This window comes from Xyrauchen texanus, chromosome 33 (assembly GCF_025860055.1).
Source record: "Xyrauchen texanus isolate HMW12.3.18 chromosome 33, RBS_HiC_50CHRs, whole genome shotgun sequence".
NCBI lineage: Eukaryota > Metazoa > Chordata > Actinopteri > Cypriniformes > Catostomidae > Xyrauchen > Xyrauchen texanus.
Window position 1 is genome coordinate 28,417,579 of NC_068308.1, and position 22,031 is coordinate 28,439,609.

General features: G+C 36.7%; 1 protein-coding gene across 1 annotated transcript; it reads left to right on the top strand.

The window, feature by feature from the left end:
* Positions 1-8,333: 8,333 nt before the first annotated feature.
* Positions 8,334-21,368, top strand: LOC127626916 (carboxypeptidase N catalytic chain-like). The gene is made up of 9 exons (XM_052103042.1): positions 8,334-8,633; positions 12,075-12,271; positions 13,809-13,964; positions 18,107-18,283; positions 18,384-18,495; positions 19,640-19,779; positions 20,231-20,330; positions 20,429-20,547; positions 20,795-21,368. The coding sequence occupies exons 1-9, from the start codon at positions 8,399-8,401 to the stop codon at positions 20,909-20,911; spliced, it is 1,353 nt and encodes a 450-aa protein (XP_051959002.1). The 5' UTR covers positions 8,334-8,398; the 3' UTR covers positions 20,912-21,368.
* Positions 21,369-22,031: the final 663 nt, after the last annotated feature.

Below are 22,031 nucleotides of genomic sequence, written 5' to 3' on the forward strand. Positions count from 1 at the left end.
ACCAGCATTCGGTGTTCTGGACCAGCAATTAAAACATAACACAACAGCAGGGCAATATAATCAGAATTACCATATCTTTTTTTGTTAACACACAGGTTAGAAAATAAAGCAGATATATACAATTCCAAACATTCTTAGAGGAGTCTGACTCTGAACATGAAACCAGGCAGCCAGTATTCAGTATGTGACAGCAGCTTATCAGCTCGTGGTTAAGTACCACTGATCTGTGTAGTATAAGTCTCAAGTCAACATGACAAATCATTCTGTATATTGGGCAAGTAGCAGACTGGTAGCGTTGTGGAGTTCACTGAGCATGATGTCACCTTTTGAACTTTGAAGAATCTGTCCAGCAATGATGAAGCCACAACTAATTCTATTATATTAACACAATTTTTATGGAATTTTCTGTTTGCAGGTGTTATGTATTGCTTTTTTTCAATCATGCAGTGGACTGCAAAATGGTAATTTAATTTGACTTTCTCCCTCACTTAAATTTTTTACTAAATGTTAGCCTCAGTAACCATTTACTTTCATTGCATCTTTTTTCCCCATACAATGAAAGTGAATAGTTACTGAGGCTAACACTCACGCCTGACTGCTCTTTTAGTGTTCCATGGAAAAAAAAGAAAGTGATAGGGGGTTGGAACAAGATGATTGTGAGTAAATGATGACAGAATCTTTCATTTTTGGTTGAACAATCCATTTAAATGCAAAACATTTTACTTTATTCAGAAACTATATATATATATATATATATATATATACATATTACACACACACACACACAGGCAGCCAAAAGTTTGGAATTATGTACAGATTTTGCTCTTATGGAAAGAAATTGGTACTTTTATTCACCAAAGTGGCATTCAACTAATCACAATGTATAGTCAGGTCATTAATAATGTGAAACATTTCTTAAACTACTTCAAAAAGTTCTCATCAAAAAATCCTCCATGTGCAGCAATGACAGCTTTGCAGATCCTTGACATTCTAGCTGTCAGTTTGTCCAGATACTCAGGTGACATTTCACCCCACACTTATTGTAGCACTTGCCATAGATGTGACTGTCTTGTCAGGCACTTCTCACGCACCTTAGAGTCTAGCTGATCCCACAATAGCTCAGTGGAGTTAAGATCCATAACACTCTTTTCCAATATTTGTTGTCCAATGTCTGTTTCTTTGCCAACTCTAACCTTTTCATTTTGTTTTTCTGTTTCAAAAGTGGCCATAAGGCCTGCACACCTGAGTCTTCTCTTTACTGTTGTACATGAAACTGGTGTTGAGTGGGTAGAATTCAAAGAAGCTGTCAGCTGAGGACATGTGAGGCGTCTATTTCTCAAACTAGAGACTCTGATGTACTTTTCCTCTTGTTTAGTTGTACATCTGGCCTTCCACATCTCTTTCTGTCCTTGTTAGAGCAAGTTATCCTTTGTCTTTGAAGACTGTAGTGTACACCTTTGTAAGAAATCTTTCAATTAAAATTGCATTTGCAATTTCAAGCATTGTATAGCCTTCATTCCTCCAAACAATGATTGACTGATGAGTTTCTAGAGAAAGCTGTTTCTCTTTTGCCATTTTTGACCTAATATTGACCTTAAGACATGCCAATCTATTGCACACTGTGGCAACTCACAAACAAACACAAAGACAATGTTAAGCTTCATTTAACAACAAAAATAGCTTTCAACTGTGTTTGATGTAATGACAAGTGATTTTCTAGTTTTAAATTAGCAATTTAGCATGATTACTCAAAGATAAGGTGTTGGAGTGATGGCTGCTGGAAATGGGGCTTGTCTAGTTTTGATCAAAAATGACTATTCAAATAGTGATGGTGCTGTTTTTTTTTTACATCAGTAATGTCCTGACTATACTTTGTGATCAGTTGAATGACACTTTGGTCAATTAAAGTACCAATTGCCTTTTCGAAACAGCTAAATCTGTACATTATTCCAAACCTTTAGCCACCAGTGTATATACAGGCTTGGGATGGTTACTTTGGAAATGTATTCCACTACAGATTACAGAATACATGCTGTAAAATGTAATTTGTAACATAATCCATCAGATTACTCAAGGTCAGTAACGTATTCTAAATACTTTGGATTATTTCTTCAGCACTGGTAGATTTTTTTCATTTGTTTTGACTATAAAAACTCTGCCAGTACAGTAAAACAAAATACACAAGTTAAAAATAAATGTTCTGAAAAACCCAAATATCTTATGCAGTGTTGTTTCTAAAACAAGATCAATCAAACTGATCTTGTTTTAAGGATTTTTAGATATTTTTACAGGAAAACAAAAAAAAAATTCTTGATTAAAAATAAAATGATCGTGCCTGGTAACAAGGCTTATTTCTTCTACTTCAAATGTACTTCTCTGTCTGCTCGTATGAATGTAACACATCATAAGAAAGTGTTTCACCGCTGTTTAAATGCACTTTGGATCACATCATTTATATGTATAAATGTTTTCCATCTGAAAGAGCTAAATATTAAATTAAACAAATGACAATAAAATGCAAAGTAATCTCTTCAGTAATCAAAATACTTTTGTAACTTTATTCTAAATACCAATGATTTAAATTGTAATTGTAGTGGAATACAGTTACTTATATTTTGTATTTTAAATACAAAATCTCTTTACATGTATTTCGTTACTCCCCAACCCTGTATATATTTATTTTTACTTTTAAATTGCATTAACATTAACTCACAATATCCTATTTTGGTTTTGTTTAGAAGCGTGTGACTTCAGAGTTGCAATGATGCCAACTGAGGAAAAATTTTCCTGCTTCATAAAGATGATGGGCCATGAACAAGTTTGTGGGTCTCGTCAGTCAACTTCATCATGCCAGACTGACGAGAAAAATGGATTAACTTGTATTAAGTGGCCAACAAAAATTGAACTGATGTGTATGAATAATTCTGCAGAGATTCTGAATGGTAGGACAAGTTTCACAAACCTTTTCAACATAGAAAACAATGTTTTCAATCATTTTAAAATATTGATTTATTTAACGCAGGGAAAACCAAGTGTGCTCAAGATCAAGAATGTGAGTCAAAAAGCAGTCATGGTGTTTAATGTGCTAATTGCTCATTATACTAATACACATTTTGTATGTACTTTTATAGTAAAGTACATTTTTGATTAATTTAATCATATCAAATTGTTTCTTGTAGCCATAAGTTGCATTGGAGAGTATGAATCTGTTGGTAAGTTAATTTAATTCAAGTGTTCATTAACATATCAATTTAAATGAAAAACCTCTTCATGAATGCTGAAGTCACCTGATGTTTGTGTTCTATTTTTAACAGAACCCCCAAATTCTGTGACATCAAATTCATACAGTAAGATTTCGCAATTAATAACATTCACTGATTAATTACATCATGTATTCATAGCAACGCAATTTAATTCTGTCCTTATACTGTACAAACAGTCACTCTTTTATTTTCTTTTTTCCATTTCTTTTTTGCAGACATTCCTGTGATTGCTGTTCCTATTGTTGTGATGATCCTCCACTAGATGTCACTATAAGACTACTAATAATCCTACAGTTTTTGCAGAGACACTTTTTTTGTTTTTCTTTTCTTTTTTTATTGTTTAAAAAAAATAAACATATAGTCTTAACTTTGAAATTAAATTTGTTAATTTTCAGGAAATTTATCTCAGGTTTTGGGTAGGAATAAGCTAGCAGCGTCTGTATCTCTCACCTACTGTTTCATGAATAGTGAGGATTTGGACACCCTATTCTTTTGACATACTATGTAGTAGGGAAGGTCATGTGTTATGTACTTCAAGTAAGACACCATTTATCTAACAATCCTACATTTATCTTCAGAAATAACCTTAGCCTTAACCTAACCCTCAGTTGCGGTAGCACAGATGCCAACAGATACACGTGTCCGCTCGCTAATTTGAGCATTTTTTTGTATTGTATTGAATCCTAAATCGATGAATTCACCTGTAGACCTGTGTTTAATTGTAGTTAACCCTACTACTAACCCAGTTTGTAAATAGGCAGCTCCAGGCAGCTGCCCTGTATGCATTTGCGTTTAGTTTTGGTCTTTGTTTTAATTTATCATGAAACATTATTTTGATGGTTTGTCCGGTTCTCGCCTCCTCCTTCTTTACCTTTACCCCATTACAGTATCCTTCTGAAATATTGAGTATTTTAATGTTTATAGATTTGCCCCATTCACTTCCATTGTAAGTGCTTCGCTGGAACCCAGATTTTTTCTTTCTTTCTTTTTATTTATTTTTTTCTTAAAGAAAAGGAGGGACAAGTCATAATACATTTTTGTGATTATCAACATTATGCCACAACTCCTGCTGATTGAGCTTAACTTGTATTGAACGTGGAATATTCCTTTAAAGGTGCTGAATACACTGTTAGCCATTTCAGTAACTTCAGACATGTATGCAAACCTGATGTCAGCAAATCCGAACTCTCACTCAAGAGCCGTTTTATTTATATGCCACATAAATTTCACAGCAATACCTAGTATAGCAACACCAAGGGCAATCAGTGATGACACAACACATTGTAAACATCCCTCTTGTAAACATCCCTCTTGTTTCCTCAATGTGAAAGGTGTTATATTTCCATGCTGTGGAGCTATTAAGAATGGACATACATTCAAAGAAAAAGCAACAACTGCCATCCAAACTAACTGCTCTGGGATTGCAGGTCGAAGTGACTCTGGCTGACAGCAGCTTCTGGGGGTTTGTAGTAGAGGTAAATGGGGAGGGACGCTGGAGGCCAGTTCTGCAGCAAATCACAGTTCTCATTCTAAACCTTTGATCCCCCATGGTCTGTTTTACCAGAGTGCCCTGTAGAAATTCGAACCTCTTGGGCTTTGAGTGTGTTTACTCTGAGTTAATGAATGAGCTAGTGGTGGAATGAGGGGGTAAATGTTAATCACATCACATCCGTTTCTCCCTTAATAAAAAGGGCCAATACTGTGGTTTAGCTTCTTTCTACATGTATCCCCATTCTTTTGTCCTTCTTTCTTAAAGGAATGTTCCAGGTTGAATACAAGTTACACACACACACACACACACAGTTTATAAATTAATAAATAAAAATGGCATTTGCAGTCATTTTACAGGAATTTACAATGGAAGTCTATAAAAATAAAAATGCACACAGTATAGCAACAAGTAAACAACATGCATGTTAACATAATTTTTGTCCTATAAATTTGCTTACTAACCTTATCTGTAAAGTTATATCCAGTGCTTGAAGTGGAAGAAAAATAGTGCAGGTACTCTCCGTTTTAATATTAAATTATTATTATTATTATGTATATTTAAAATAAATAAATACATTTGGGGGTTACTATATGGCAGGGCTTTTTAACTACTTTTTTGTGGGTATTTAACAGGGTATTTAATTAATATTTTTTTAAGGTCTGGCTAAAGAACAAAACTGACCCCACATCCTCAAATAACCAATAGGTTTCGATGAACTTTGAAAATAAAAACATACAATGTATGGTTATTGTTTATGAAAACTAAAACTAAAGTCTATCTTTGACAAAATTAACCCACGAAAGAAAACAATGGAAATCTAATGTAGAACTGTTTTTATTTATTTATTAATTTATTTTAGACAAATAATGAAAAAATGCAATGCCTGTTCTTCCTTCTTTTTTAATTATCCTCCCATTCAGAAGGGGAAATGAGCCTTTCTTTATCCTGCACATTGTATGGTGAATTTGTGCAGGAGACAGATATTTGTGCAGATAATCATTGGTAAGGAGAAAACAAACGGATTTGATTATGTACGGGATTGAGAACTCTGACACACCTGATTATAGAATCGAACACAATCAGGATATATGCATGCAGGTTTAATGACGCTTCACGTTATCACGACTGACCCTGAACAGATGTGACGCGCCCGTTGAGCACTTGAAGACTGGAGGATAAAAGCAAACGTTTGTGAATATTTTCTTTAAAGGTTCGGTTTTCATCATCGATTTATCTTTTGTTGAAAAAGGTTGTGCACATGAGCTGACATCACTTCTATAAAAGCTGTGAAATCTGTAGTTTTGACTGCACCTGCAAAGCAGTTTGAATAAATACATTTGACTGAATGAGTCGTTATAAAATGTGCTCATGTAAAAGTTGCTGGTTCATGTTCTAAAGGGCAGTGTGTTACTGAATTTAGCCCACACCAGCTTAAACACGCGCACCCCGCTGATGATTTGCATGTGACGCTGAGCGTTGTAAAACTCACCGCTGAGTTATGAGCAGAGAATTGTCGGACTGCATCAAACCATCCACTGTATTACATTAAATAATGTCATGACGACATAATGCTGGGAAACACTTTGAAGTTAGTAATTGTATCCCATTAAAATCACGTTAAAATGTATTATGTAACTTGAATTATGTATAACATGTATATATAATGTATAATGTTTACATCTTTTAGCTATACTTTGAAACTGTGTATATAAAAATGTATGGATTGCCCCATTCACTTTCATTGTAAGTACAATTGTACAACACTGTTCATTGACCATGTTTTTGTTTTACGTTGTTATTATTATAATTTACAAATGATGGATGAACTTGAATAACTTTATGGTAATAAACATTATGGCAAAAAACCTGTGGATTGAGCTGAACTTGTATTGAACCCGGAATATTCCTTTAAAGGGATAGTTCAGCCCAAAATAAAAATTCTGTCATCATTTACTCACCCTCATATGTTCCAAAGCAGTATGATTTTCTTCTTCCTTCTTCAGCTGAAAATGCATATCAGAGCAAAAACCAAGCCTTGAGGTCAAAGGAACTGCCTGCAGAGCTCAGAGACAGGATTATGTAAAGGCACAGATCTGGGGAAGGCTACAAAACTATTTCTCATCATCTACGCAATACCAATCCCAACGGTGAAGCATGGTGGTGGTAGCATCATGCTGTGTTTTTTTTTTTTTCAGCTGCAGGGCCTCGGGGACTGGTCAGGGTTGAAGGAAAGCTGAATGCAGCAAAATACAGAGATATCCTTAATGAAAACCTGGTCCAGAGTGCTCAAGACCTCAGGCTGGGCCGAAGGTTCACCTTCCAACAAGACAATGTCCCTAAGTACACAGCCAAAACAATGCAAAAGTGGCTTAGGATCAACTCTGTGAATGTCCTTGAGTGGCCCAGCCAAAGACCGGACTTGAACCCAATTGAATATCTCTGGAGAGAATGGCTGTCCACTGATGGTCCCCATTCAACCTGACAGAGCTTGAGAGGATCTGCAGAGAAAAATGGCAGAAAATCCTCAAATCCAGGTGTGCAAACCTGTCGCATCATACCCCAAAATACTTGAGGCTGTAATCGCTTCCAAAGATGCTTCAACTAAGTACTGAGTTAAGGGTCTGAATACTTATATCAATGTTTTAGCAGGAGGGCTGGGTAGCTCAGCCAGTAAAGTCACAAGTTTGAATCCTGGGCATGCTGAGTGACTCCAGCCAAGTCCGCTAAGCAAACAAATTGGCCCGGTAGGGAAGAGTCACATGGGGTAACCTCCTCGTGTTCACTATAATGTGGTTCTCGCTCTCGGTGGGGCATGTGGTGAGTTGTGCATATCTGCCGCAAAGAATAGTGTGAAGCCTCCACACACGCAATGTCTCTGCATTAACACGCTCAACAAACCACGTGATAAGATGAGTGGATTGACTCTCTCAGACGTGGAGAATACTGAGATTCGTCCTCCGTCACCCGGATTGAGGCGAGCCACTACGCCACCATGAGGACTTAGAGCACATTAGGAATTAGGCATTCCAAATAGGGGAGAAAATAAAAAGCGTTTCAGCTTTGTCATTATGGGGTATGGAGTATAGATTGATGTGAAAACAATTGTTTAAAGAAATTTTGATTAAGGCTGTAACAAAAAAATGTGAACAAAATTCTGAATACTTTCTGAATGCACTGTAGATTTGGTGAGTACATGATAACAGAATTTTTATTTAAGGCTGAACTACCCCTTTAAGTCATCCATAATAATGTATTTAAAAGCTAGTCGGTGGCACAGAGACAAACCATAGGTCAAGAATTAAAATTTGACTTGAGCACAACTAGAAAAACATGAGTGGTGGCAGACGGCGGAGATTTAGGGCAAGTAGACCACCCAGCTGTCCTTGAGGCATCATATCTGTGGTGTCAATACACCAACTCTCACATCTTCAACAGTGCCAAATGAGTAAACACACCACACAAATGGTAAGAGTAAGAGAATCAGAAGCAATTGAGAGAAAGGGGCCGTCCTTACTTGTTCTCCTGAGTGGGAGTGAGAGGAGGTCCAAAGGGAGGAGGCAAATGGAGAAAGCAGGATCCAGTCAGAGAGAAAGGGAGTGAGGAAAAGGGAAGTGGTGCTCTGTCTGCAGAGCAGTACAGGACCATGCTGTCAGGCAGCTTTCTCATCTGGATTGGGGCACTGCTTCTGGGACTTGAAGCTTTGCTGATCAGGGCATCTGACTTCCAGCATCATGGATACGAGGAGATGGTTAGGGCTCTTTTTGCTGTCCAAAGCGAATGCCCTTACATCACCCGCATCTACAGCATTGGTCGAAGTGTGGAAGGACGGCACCTATATGTTCTGGAGTTCAGTGATAATCCTGGCATCCATGAAGCATGTGAGTCTTTCATGCACTGAACTTGACTTTTGTACTATGCTGAGTAAGAACTTAACTTATTTTTATTAAGGGACAATATTTGCCCCCTGAAATTGATTTTCAGGACCATTTTTACCTCTATTAATGCATGTTTTTCTAATAGACACACACAAAAGTGTGTAAATTGCATGCTGGTTAAGCTGGTCTTTTCAGCAGAGATGGCATGTAATCATTTATTTATTGCATTTATGTAATCGTTTATCTATCTGTCAAAGCGTTTCTAAAGTGTTTTTTGTTAAGCTATAGAAACACAATGTAGCCACTCCATTAAGCTACAAAGGGAAAGTTTTCCAACTAAATAGACTAAATATTAAAAGAAACAAATGACAGTAAAAGGCAAAGTAATCTCTTTAGTAATCAAAATACCTTTTTAATGTAACCAGATTCTGATTACCATCTATTTAAATTGTAACTGTAGTGGAATACAGTAACTAATATTTAGTATTTTAAACATGTAATCCTGTTACATGTATTCTGTTACTCCCCAACCCTGGATATCAGATAAAAAAGAGAGTAATCATTTCCCCAAACATGTAAAAAATCTGAGGCATTATCTGTCATTTTTGGTGCCATTTTTAGCCCCGAGCCATGGTTAATATCTGACCCTGGTACCAAGGCATTAAATTTCCAACCCACAAAGCTGTAAGTTCCAGCAAACGTGTTCAAAAAGCGTTTTTCCTAAGGCTGTACAGCTGCCAGAGTTGACTGGTGAAGTAATAATTTGCATTTGATTGCAAGATTGCTGGTGTTCCAGTAAAATGGAGTACATCACTTTTCTCTGAACAGCACTGGCAGTACAGTTGTTGAAATGAGGCAATGTCGACTGTCAACATGATTTATCCCGCTGCTCCTCACACACTCACATATGGTAAATTGCATTTAGGAATAGACAGTAATGGGTTTAGGGGAGGGGAATACTGTATGTGCAGAGGGATGTGGTGAGTATTAGTTGTTGCAGGCAAGAGCAAACATCACTCTTGTTATTGATCTTTCACATGAACATTCCCGTAGGAAAGAAAAATCACGAATGGGATCTCTTAAATATCTCAACTGTTTCTGCTAGACAGCGATGAGATAAAATAGAGAGCGAATTTAGATTTTTTGCTAAAGTTTCTCCTGAGAAAAAGGCTCCAGTGATTTCACATGTATCTCCTCTAGACTTGTCACTTTAATAATAATAATAATTTCTTACATTTATATAGCGCTTTTCTAGGCACTCATTTACATTTATGCATTTGGCAGACGCTTTTATCCAAAGCAACTTACAGTGCACTTATTACAGGGACAATCCCCCTGGAGCAAACTGGAGTTAAGTGCCTTGCTCAAGGGCCCAACAGTGGCATCTTGGTGGTGCTGGGGCTTGAACCCCTGACCTTCTGGTCAGTAACCCTGAGCTTCAACCTCTGAGCCACCACTGCCCCAGTTTGGAAACTCAAAACGCTTTACATAGTGTAGGGGGAATCTCCTCAACTCCACCAATGTGCAGCATCCACCAAATCTCACCAATTGTCAGTATAATCTCAGCAATGTCACAAATGTTTTTCTGTCAATAGAGTTGCCAAGATATCAAAGTCTGCAATAAAGTCAGAGATTTTAATATGAACTCCAAAAAATTCTCATCATATTCTTCCAAGACCAAATTATCTGAGCTATGCAATCCTCATAAATGTTTTAGCTCTCTTACTGTATGCCAACAATTGCCTGATTTGTGTCTATTTTTATTTCTCCAAAGGAATTTCACGATGAAATGTCTGAGACTTGAATTTGATGTTTCAATGTAAGATAACTCAGAATTCCATTATGTCTCTCGAGATATTAAAGAGTAAACTAAGTAATAACATTTCATTTTGGTTCTAGTCTGCAGACCATTTTTCTATCCTTTGTTCACTCAAATTCAAAACACATTTAGCTATCAGTTTCTGAAAATAGTTGAAAATCTGTCAACAAAGAGATTCATTGTGAAAATGCTATATATATATACATTGCTTAGAAAAGTAAATGAATCTTTGTCATCTGATGTAAAGATCTGCTTCTCTTGGCAATATGCTTCTAAAGGAGAGAATTCCAGGATGTATACATGTTCCACACAGAGTACAAAAACAGGAACCGGTAGAGCAGAGTGGGCAAAGGACTTCTGACCTGACTCTTTAGATTCCAATTTTTTTTTGTAAGAGTGTTAATTCTGAGGCCACTTGTTTGGTGACTCTCTGAGCAGACACACAACCATTAATTTAATTATTGCATGATTAATGGGAAGACTGTGATGAGCCTGCCTGCACACAGTGGCTAATTAGATTTGCCATTTTGCCATTATTTACATTTGCATCAAAAGAGAACAAACAGAAATCTTCTGGTACTTCTTAGAGTAGATGATTGTAAATAATGAGCTGACAACTGCCTGTGAGACATGCATTTTGATGAGAGTAGCCTGCTGCGCTGTTAAACACTCAAAAAGCTTTTGTAGGGGGTAAATAATTAAATCTAATTTATTAATATATGATATTTGCATCTTTTCAACCAGAGATGCAGATGGTAAGCGATATCATTTGTATTAAAGGGACATTTTACCCAAACATTCTGCCATCATTTCCTCACCCTCATGCTGTTCCAAACTCATATGACTTTCTTGAACACAAAAGAAAAAAATTTACTTGGCCACTCTTTTCCAAATAATGAAGGGGAATGTGGATCCGGGCGGTTGAGTTCCAAAATGACAAAAATTAAGTTTCATTCAAAGTAATTCACCTGTTCACCATATTCAATTTCTTCTGAAGCCATACGATAGCTTTGTGTGATTTGTGAAATTTAAACTGTTATTCACTTATAATCTTCCTCTCCCTTGTAGCTCTCATATCTCATTTGTTCCAGCACCTTATCACAACGTGCTGGGCAATATTTTCAAAGAATAAATAAAATTACACTCTGTTCATCACAAAGCTATCAAACGGTTTCAGAAGATTTTGAATATTGTGAATCAACTGTATGCACTACTTTTAAGGTCCTGTTATAGTGCTTTTTTGTCATTTTGGAGCTCAACAGCTTGGATCCCTATTCACTTTCATTATATAGAAAAGTGAGGCCAGCACATTCCTCAACATTTCTCCTTTTGTGTTCCATGGAAGAAGGAAAGTCATATGGGTTTGGAACGACAGTGAGTGTGAGTAAATGATAACAGAGTTTTCATTTTTGGGTGAACTGTCCCTTTAAATGTTTAAAGAAGCAATTTGTTGTAGTAAACATTTAGAGCTTTATATTTGCTCTGAGTTTATGCAGTTGCTCCATCCAAATTGCTTCATCTGCATGAAGACAGACTGCACTTCTTGTTTGCTTGCATGTTATTCACGGAAGTGACCCTATGACCTCCTTTCTTCCTGACTGGTGGTCTCCTGACATGTTTTGCAGTGGAGCCAGAGTTCAAGTACGTAGGGAACATGCACGGCAACGAGGTTCTCGGCAGGGAGCTGCTCGTCTACTTATCTCAGTTCCTGTGCGAGGAATACCGAGCAGGAAACGAGCGAATCACAAGCCTCATCCACAACACACGGATCCACATCCTCCCTTCGATGAACCCGGATGGATATGAGGTGGCAGCCAGGCAGGTATATAGCACTTTGTATTTAATTATTCACATTGTAATAGGAGTATTACTCCAAATTTTATGTTGAACGTCAAACGCTATCCCAACACGGTACCAAAATTGTTTGTTGTACAAAAGTCCTTAAAATGTCTAACACTGAACATTAATATAACACTGCAATTCATTTATATTTGCATTAATGGAAAAGGCCCATCGATATACAAATTTATTAACATGACATAGACTAGAATAGGAAAATTGACAGTTTTCGAAATGTCTCTTGAAATTTAATGGTTTCATGCTCTTGGCAGCCAATAATTAATTGGTCACCACAAGCCATGTTAATCCATAGTGCAAATGAACACTTACTTGATGTAGTGTGGGTCATATTTGATTTTACATTGCACAGTTGTTTTTCATGATTTTTGAGGATGAGGACTTGTCATGCAACCTGTCCAGGTTTGCATCTATCTAATTTGTCTAGCTTCTTTCAAGTGATGGATGAGTTTTTGCCAAAATACCATGGAGTTTGACTGGACACACAGCCTTTGACGTCAACAACAAAAGATATTTATTATACTATCCTAACTATGCATGATTATATAAAGGTGGTTGTGGGCTTGTGGCAATAACAGGCTATCGTGTGAACACAACCATGCAAATGTATATATACACTGTATTTAGTATGGCAGCTGGGATGTGGGAGTGTTTTAATTCTCTTGTGACCCTCAGTTTGTTATGGTAGAATAAGCCTTATCCCAGAGAGCATTGCTGGCTTTCTTTTGAGACTAATTACACACACACACACACACACACACACACACACACACACACACACACACACACACACACACACACACACACACACACACACTCACACACTCACACTCACACACACACTCACACACACACACACACACTCACACTCACATTCACACATTGATATTTTTAAAATCAAAAGTTGTATATGTTATCATTTGTTAATGCTCTTTGAACTAATATTAACTTACAGTGAACAATTGTATTTTTATTAGTAAATAGATTAATAAATGCTGAACAAAATAGTCATTGTTAGTTCATGATACCTAATAAATTAACTAATGTCAATGAAGGACACTTTAAAGAAATACCAATCAGGGTTTTTTCAGGAACAAATAAACAATACACAAGCACCCCTTTCCTCTGGCATAAATAGACTGACCTGCCATCCACACCTCTACAACACAAAACACTCACAAACATGGTAGTACACTCTTTCTCTCTCTTTGAGACTAATTATATGTGCAAAGGTCCAGCAGTATCTCATTGTGACCATATCTGGCTTTACACGTTTCATTCCCAGACAACCACTTGCAAAGGAAACCAACTCACCATCAGACAGGGTTCATTTAACAACATATAACTCACTAACACAACACAAACAAACTCAAAAAATCACATGAAATGTATGTCTCATACCTGATATGGAATACAGAGAATGCTAAAAGGTGATATCCCACCCCAAAGGTTACTCAAAGTACAGAGAATTACTGTATGTCTAAAGCTTATCTGATTTCCAGGGTCCAGAGTTCAATGGATACTTGGTGGGCCGTGGAAACTCAAAGGAGGTGGACCTGAACCGCAACTTCCCAGACCTGAATGCTCTTGTGTACTACTATGAGAAGCACAATGGCCAAAACCACCACCTGCCGCTGCCAGACAACTGGGAACTACAGGTGGGCATCAATCACTGTTGACCTACGGTGCCGTACAAATGGAAGATGTGGTGTGGGAAAGATGGGTCAAGTAATTAGTCATGGAGCTTGTGTAGCAAGAAGCTTCAAACTTCTGAAAAGCTCGAGAAATTAACTTTGCAATGGTTACAATAGCACAAAATGTATGCAAATATACACTACCGTTCAAAAGTTATGAAACATTTGACTGAAATGTTTCTCATGATCTTAACAATCTTTTGATCTGAAGGTGTATGCTTAAATGATTGAAATTAGTTTTGTAGACAAAAATATAATCGTGCCACCATATAAATTTATTTCATTACAAAACTAAAATTTAATTAAAAAAAAATAAAAAAAAAGTTTTTGAAATTGATGACTTGAAACAAATAATAAAGAAAAGCAGCCAATAAGTGCCCACTTAGATGGGAACTCCTTCAATACTGTTTAAAAACATCCCAGGGTGATACCTCAAGAAGTTGCTTGAGAAAATGTCAAGAGCACATGTCTGCAAATTCCAGGTAAAGGGTGACTTCTTTGAAGATGCTAAAATATAATTAGTCACAACATAATTCCCATAGTTCCAATTATGTTATTTCATAGTTTTGATGACTTTACTTTTATTCTAAAATGTGAAATAAATTATAATAGAGTATAGTAAGTGTTTCAAAACATTCTAGTGTGTTTTATACACATATATACAGTATATCCATGTGTTTAGTGATGTATCATGTAATCATATTTTGTCCGTTGACGTTTTTATATTTAGTAGGTACTTTTAAGTTACTTAGAGTGCATTGAAGGTTTCTGATCAGAATCAGTGCTAAAATGGGATTTTGGCTCATGACAAGGCAGATTTGGGTGGGAAATCTGCTGAATTTGGTGGAATGGATTTAAATGTCAGGTGTAAAATTGTGACTTGGTCATTCTTGTAATGTTAAAATACTTTCTCCTTTTCTAGCTTAATATGCACAGTCAACAAGAAGTCATTTGTAAAAACTGTGCTGCTATCAAATAATTTTTTTTGAGCATCCCGATTCCCGACCGTTCCTACAAATCAAAGTCGCTCAACCAGTTGCATGTGTTTGGGGCAGGACTAGATGTTTTCTGACCAGTTTGCGTTTATTTTTTTTCTCTTTTGCCGTTTGTTGACGCTAGTGGCACAGAATTTACACACTTCACCTCTAATAAATGAACATATAAGGGGCGTAAGTTGTGCAGAACTTTGTAAGTGACAGGCATTCTAATTCTGTGGAAATCTAGGCGCAGATTCCGTGTTGGCCTGCCCCATGAACTTGGCCGAATTTCTTGTGCCATGCTCTACCAGTCGAGCTACAGGAATTCTCTGTACAGAATACGGTGTGTATATGTTTTCATAGGCAACAGAGTGACTTTTAAATTGCATTACTGTTTCTAACAATCTAATTTTCAGACATAGATAAATCACCGTTCCAGCCTCAAGTAAAATACAAGATAGAGCCAGTTTCTGCCTTACGAATAAAAACGTTGTTGTTTTTACAGTTGGTCGGCACACTTAAACTCTCCATTAGTGTGTCAGTAACTCTCCTAGCTCTCGCTCTGCTGGTCTGCTCTCTATCAACTGCCAACAGGTCTAGCTTTTGCAAAAAGACTGCAATGTAAATGGACTTTTCAGGCTGTACTGTTGTTATTTTTGTTAGACTTTCACAACTTGCTGGGTAATATACCATTTAATTTTATATATACTTTGTTTATTTCCAGATTTAAATAGAATTCTGAATCTCTGGTTTTCAGTGTAGACCTTTGAACCACACAATATATTTTTTAACTAATATGTTAAAAAAAACTTTAATCAGCTCTGTCCAGAAACAATTCAGTGTTTCTGCACTGAACAAGTTAATTGTTTCATTCTAAAGCCTTGTTTAGATGAGATTCGTTTTCCAGACATATGCTTGTAAAGTAATTGTTACTGTGGATGTCTGTAATGTTTACTGACACCATTCCACATGGCAAGACAGCATGGTGTTAAAGCATGGCTAGTTCACAGAAAATTCTCTCATCATTTACTCACTGTCATGCCATCTCAGATGTGTATGACTTTCTTTCTTCTTCTGAACACAAACAAAGATTTTAATAAGAATATCTCAGCTCTGTATGTCCATACAATGCGAGTGAATGGCTGACAGAACTTTGAAAATCTCCACTCTCACTTCCACATTCTTCTTCTTTTGTTTTTGACATTTCACATTCTTCATGTATATCGCCACCTACAGTGCAGGGAGGATCAATAATAGTAAAAAAAAAAAAAAGGGCTTAAATATTGATCTGTTTCTCACCCACACCTATCATATCACTTCTGAAGATATGGATTAAGCCACTGGAGTTGTATGAATTACCTTTATGCTGTCTTTATCTGCTTTTTGGACCTTCAAATTTCTGGCCACCATTCACTTGCTTTGTATGGACCTACAGAGCTAATATATTCTTCTAAAAATCTATGTTTGTGTTTAGCAGAATAAATAAAGTTATACACATCTGGGATGGCATGAGGGTGAGTAAATGATGACAGAATTTTCGTTTTGGGGAGAACTGTTCCTTTAAAACAAAAAAGCCTCAACTGGATGAGGGTGATGTTCAGCATTTTTCAAAATCCTAAAACTTTCTGTTTATCTCTAGATTTACATTTATCCTAAATCTCAGATTTACAATGTAGACGTATACTTTTGAACCCACTGTATATTTTTAAGCTACAATTCAAGACTAGTATGAACTATTTAATCAACTTTGTCAACTCTGGACTGAAAATTGTATTTTCCTCAGTCTAAAATGAGAACTCCAGCTTCGGAGAAATGTGTCCATTGGCAGCATGTCGTCCCTCAGGGGAAAAAAAATTATGAACTTCAGTTGTAGAATGATGACACATTCCTTTAATTTTGCTATGAGTCAAGAGCCGCCACTCACACATGAAACACCGCTCCTGATTCTCAGACCCCAGCGTTGGCTTCTCACTACACTGAGCTAAACAGGAGGAAAAACATCTGTGTGAGTTCACAGTGTGAAACCTGACTCTTCGATGACAGATGAGGCCAAAGGGATGCATGGCTGTTTATATAAACAGATCCACGCATAATAAATACTGAGTGAGCTTGCTCCAGAGTTTAAACGGGACCAATATCCCACCAGACGTCTCAAAGGACAACAGGCTGTCCTGCCAGACTGAACTCACTTGAAGCAACAAAGACAATGGTTTATTATCTCTTCATCTTTAGTAGGATACATTACCACATGTCAGATCTGCCAGATAACAGCTGAAAGAATATTCCAGAAAGACCATAAGAATGCTACTTAAATGTCATGGCAGAAATAAATAAAAGAGGGGCTAAATATACATGCAGAATAAAGACAATCTTGCTCTAGTTGTGTCTAGTCGCGTTAGATTACGACCATTGGCCGTTCACTGTCTGATGTATCCTGAATATAACAATGGCAAGTACTGGCTGAAATGGCCAGTTCTAATCTGACTAGCTGGCTTTGTTTGGAATGCAACTTCCTGGAATAAAGGCATAACGTGTTACTTTTATCAGACCGCCAGGAAACAAAGTTGTGTTAACAAGGTACCGGGATGATACAATAAGCAATTTTATGAAAGAACTGATCACTGATTTGGCAAAATTTTGCAAAGTTAGTGGCATTTTTGTATTTTGAGATTTGTCTGAGAAACAATCAGTAATTATTACTTTTAGCCAGACAGTAATTCTGATCACAAAGTCTTCACGTGCCATTATTTGAATTTGTTTAATTCAATGGCAGTTTGTTTTTGTTGGTATAAACTATTTTAGATAACCCCGCCCTCATACGGTAAGTACAAATGAAACAAACTGTGGTTGGTCGCTTTACATGTCACTCAGACGGTCTTTTCAACTCGATCGCATGAAAAGTTGTAAGAATAGTACAAGATGACGAAATCGGATGAATTTGTACAAGTTGAGTCATTGGAACTTTTTAAGACCAACCAATCATATACGCTTCCCTCGTCTCGTTCTAAAACCAGGTATTTCATTTCTCAGACTTTTAAATACTGAATGTCAAAAGTCTGGTCATGCGAGACTAAGGAGTGTGAAACTAACATGTACTGCATATTATTTCCCCCTTGTTGTTTCTTACAGGTTGAGCCAGAGACTTTAGCAGTGATCAAATGGATGCAGAATTATAACTTTATTCTGTCAGCTAACCTTCACGGTGGAGCTGTTGTTGCCAACTACCCCTTCGATAAGTCTCGTGAGCCCCGTATAAGAGGCAAGACCACATACTCGGCCACCGCTGATGACAAAATATTCCGAAAGGTATGTCGTTTTTTAATGTAATGAAGGATTGGATGATGTATTTTCTCTGGTTCCCTAGTGAATGCTTACAGATTCGTGTGTTGGTATTGTGTGTGTGCAGTTGGCAAAGACATACTCCTATGCCCACAGCTGGATGCATAAGGGCTGGAACTGTGGGGATTACTTTGATGAAGGCATCACAAATGGAGCCAGCTGGTACTCCTTGTCTAAGGGTGGGTTATATTTTACATACCATGGTTCTTGTTCAATTGCTTCAACAAGGCTTGTGGTTTTTTCTCATCCAATGCCTTTTAATTTAACCAAAATGTGGGAGTTACAAGGTCTTTAATCTGTGATGAGAATACATTTTAGTAAACATCTAAAAAGGTTTAGACAAGCATGAGTTCCTATTTTGGTTCAGGCTGGGTTTTTCATTTATTTATTTATTTTTTGCTGTTTGATATTAATCTAGCGGGTGGACCAACATATTTATTCCTGTGATGCTGGCTGACCAAGCAAATATAGAGACAGTTAAAAATTAAAATTTGTCATCATTTATGCACCCTCATGTTGTTCCAAACATGTATGCCTCAGTCACAATTCACTTTCATTGTAATAAGGCTAGGCTAACATTCTGTCTAACATATTTTGTATTCCACGGAAGAAAGTACAGGTTTGGAATAACATGAGGGTGAGTTTTTGTTTAATAAATCTAAACTGTTTTTGTGTGCCAGCACTACAATTTAAAAGTATAGATCTCATCATTTACACACCCTCATGCCATCCCAGATGTGTATAACTTTCTTAATTCTGCAGAACATAAATTAAGATTTTTAGAAGAATAGATCAGCTCTGTAGGTCCATACAATGCAAGTGTATGATGACCAGACATTTCAAGCTCCAAAACTCACATTAAGGCAGCATAAAGGTAATACATATGATTCCAGTGTTTAAATCTATGTCTTCAGAAGTCATATGATAGGTGTGGGTGAGAAACAATAATATTTTAAAGTCCGTTTTTACTATAAATCTGTTTTAGTAAAAAAGGATTGTAATATTTATATGTTTTTCACCCAAATATTATTGCATTGCTTTAGAAGACATATATTAAACCACTGGAGTCGTATGGATTACTTTTATGCTGCCGTTATGTGATTTTTGGAGCTTGAAAGTTCTGGTCACCATTCACTTGCATTGTATGGACCTACAGAGCTGAAATATTCTTCTAAGAAACAAAGTTTGTGTTCATAAGAAGAAAGAAAGACTTTTGGGATGGCATGAGTTTGAGTAAATGATGAGAGAAATGTTATTTTTGGGTGAACGATCCCTTACCAGTAATGTCTGATTAAGAAGTATTTTAACTTGATGTCTCTGAAGGTATGCAGGACTTCAACTACCTCTACACTAACTGTTTTGAGATCACTCTGGAGCTCAGCTGTGATAAGTTCCCTCCAGCTACAGCACTCGCCAATGAGTGGCTGGCCAACAGGGAGGCTCTGGTGTCCTACATGGAGCAGGTGAGCTTCCCTTTCTCATGTCTCAGGTACTGCTTTAATATCGGCTATGTCCGGCTATACTGCAACAAGTAGAAGTTCAAACTCTAACTCTTGGGTCAAACAGTACCTCTAGTATTCAACCTGTAGCAAACAGAGACAGCTTTGTATTCAAAATGAAATGGGTAAAACAGGATCCCAGTATTCTGGTGGACTCGGTTAAGAAGGACTAATTGCTTCACGATGGCACCAGCAGGTAATGAACCTGTCCCCTGGTACTTAGAACGTGAAATTAATCTGAATGTTCTAGGGTCCTGTTGTGACTTGAAGTAACACTACCCCTGCGTGCGAGCACTTTTAAAGTAATGGATGGAATAATTGAACCACTCTGAGCGAGTGCAATACCTAACCGTAACCGAAAGCGTTCTTAAAACACATCCTTAATTGACATACCGTGACTCCCCCTGTCCTACAGGTTCACCATGGGATTAAAGGTATGGTCTATGATGAGAATAACAACCCAATCAACAATGCAGAGATCTCTGTGGCAGGCATAAACCATGACATAACCAGCGGTGTGTGTGATCTACATTAAATGCTTACTTTGTAGTACAATATATACAGGCATGACAGTTTAATTTGATGTGGTGTGTGATGTCTGATGCTGTTTTAGGGGTGGATGGGGACTACTTCCGTCTGCTCTTGCCCGGGACCTACACAGTGACTGCGTCTGCAACAGGGTACCAGCCCTTTACCAGCACAGTGACAGTGGGACCAGCTGAAGCTGTACAGGTGAAAATAAAAATATTTTTTTTTATGCTGAATATAATTTGAAATGATTGTTTGAAATAAGAAAAATACAATATAGGAGCATTTTCACTATTGGTCTTAGACGTTTGGACCCCAATGTATGATTCTGCAGACTATTCTACAGTACTGTTAATTACTATTACTTTTACCAATTACAAAATAACATGTACCAGTTCCTGAAAAATTGTGTGATGTATGTCTAACATTTCTTACATTTTGTTCTTTTTAGTTACATTTCTATTTGAAAGTTCAACCAAAAGTCACAAACTTGAATGTGAAAGCTCATACCAACAAGAAAGGCCCATCAACGGCTAAGGTTCCTCTCACCAACCTTGGACCAAGATAAAGAGCACAGACTATTCTCTAAACATAGACAAAAATCTGTCTCTGTTTTTATTTAAACTGGAGTAAAATAAAGGGAAACATGGACACTCACTGTGATGAACCTCACCTTTCTATTTCTGTAGTTTCTCAGTTGTTTATATAGATGCATAAAAGTGTGTTTTTCATTGAGAAATCCATATTTTGCTCTCATGTTTTTGTAGAGCTTAAATATATATAAGGTATGTGTCTTATAATGATGAATAAAAAGAACAGAAAAAAGTATTAGCTAAAACAAAATATTACTTTTATGAGGAATTAGTCATAGACTAATGGAGACATGTAGAAGGCATGTTACTGGATACTGCAAATGATGATAAGCTTCAATATTATAAGAATTCATTTTTAGATCAATTATCTCATGCAGTATGTGGATGATATTAATAATAATACAAATAAACATTTTATCGTTAAAAAACAAACTTCATAAGATTGGTCTTTATCATTGAAAAATTATCTAAGATTGGACTTTTAATCTATTCTTTGGGCAATTATTTTTGTACATGAGGAGATCCCAAACTATAAAAATGTTGCAGTGTGTAGGATTGTATATACATATAACAATCTGCTGACTAGCTTGAGTACATACATGTCTGTGTAAAAATCACATAAAAAGTTTTTTGAATCAAAGATATAAAGTGTATATATATATATATATATATATATATATATATATATATATATATACACACACATACACACAGTCTAGTTTTATTTTTAGTGGGAATTACTTTATCTTTTAAACCAGTTGTGCACAGCTGGTGGTTCGCAGGTCTGTTCTGAGGGTTGTGGGAAACACAAAATGATGCTAAATGCACATCATAAAATGCAACTAATCATGCATAGTTAGGGCTGCAAAATAAATACACTTACTGTATCTTTTGTTGTTGATGTCAGAGGCTGTGCGTCCAAACAAAATCCAGTATTCTGGTGCAAACTCACCTTTGACGTGGTAACATGGCAGCATTTAGGCCAGTGTTTGTTCCACGTGTTTGACCCTTGTTTAAAAGCATTTGCAAAATTGTCAACTTTTTCTTTTCTGCCTATGTCATGTTGATGTCAGGGCCATAGCTAGTGGGGTGAAA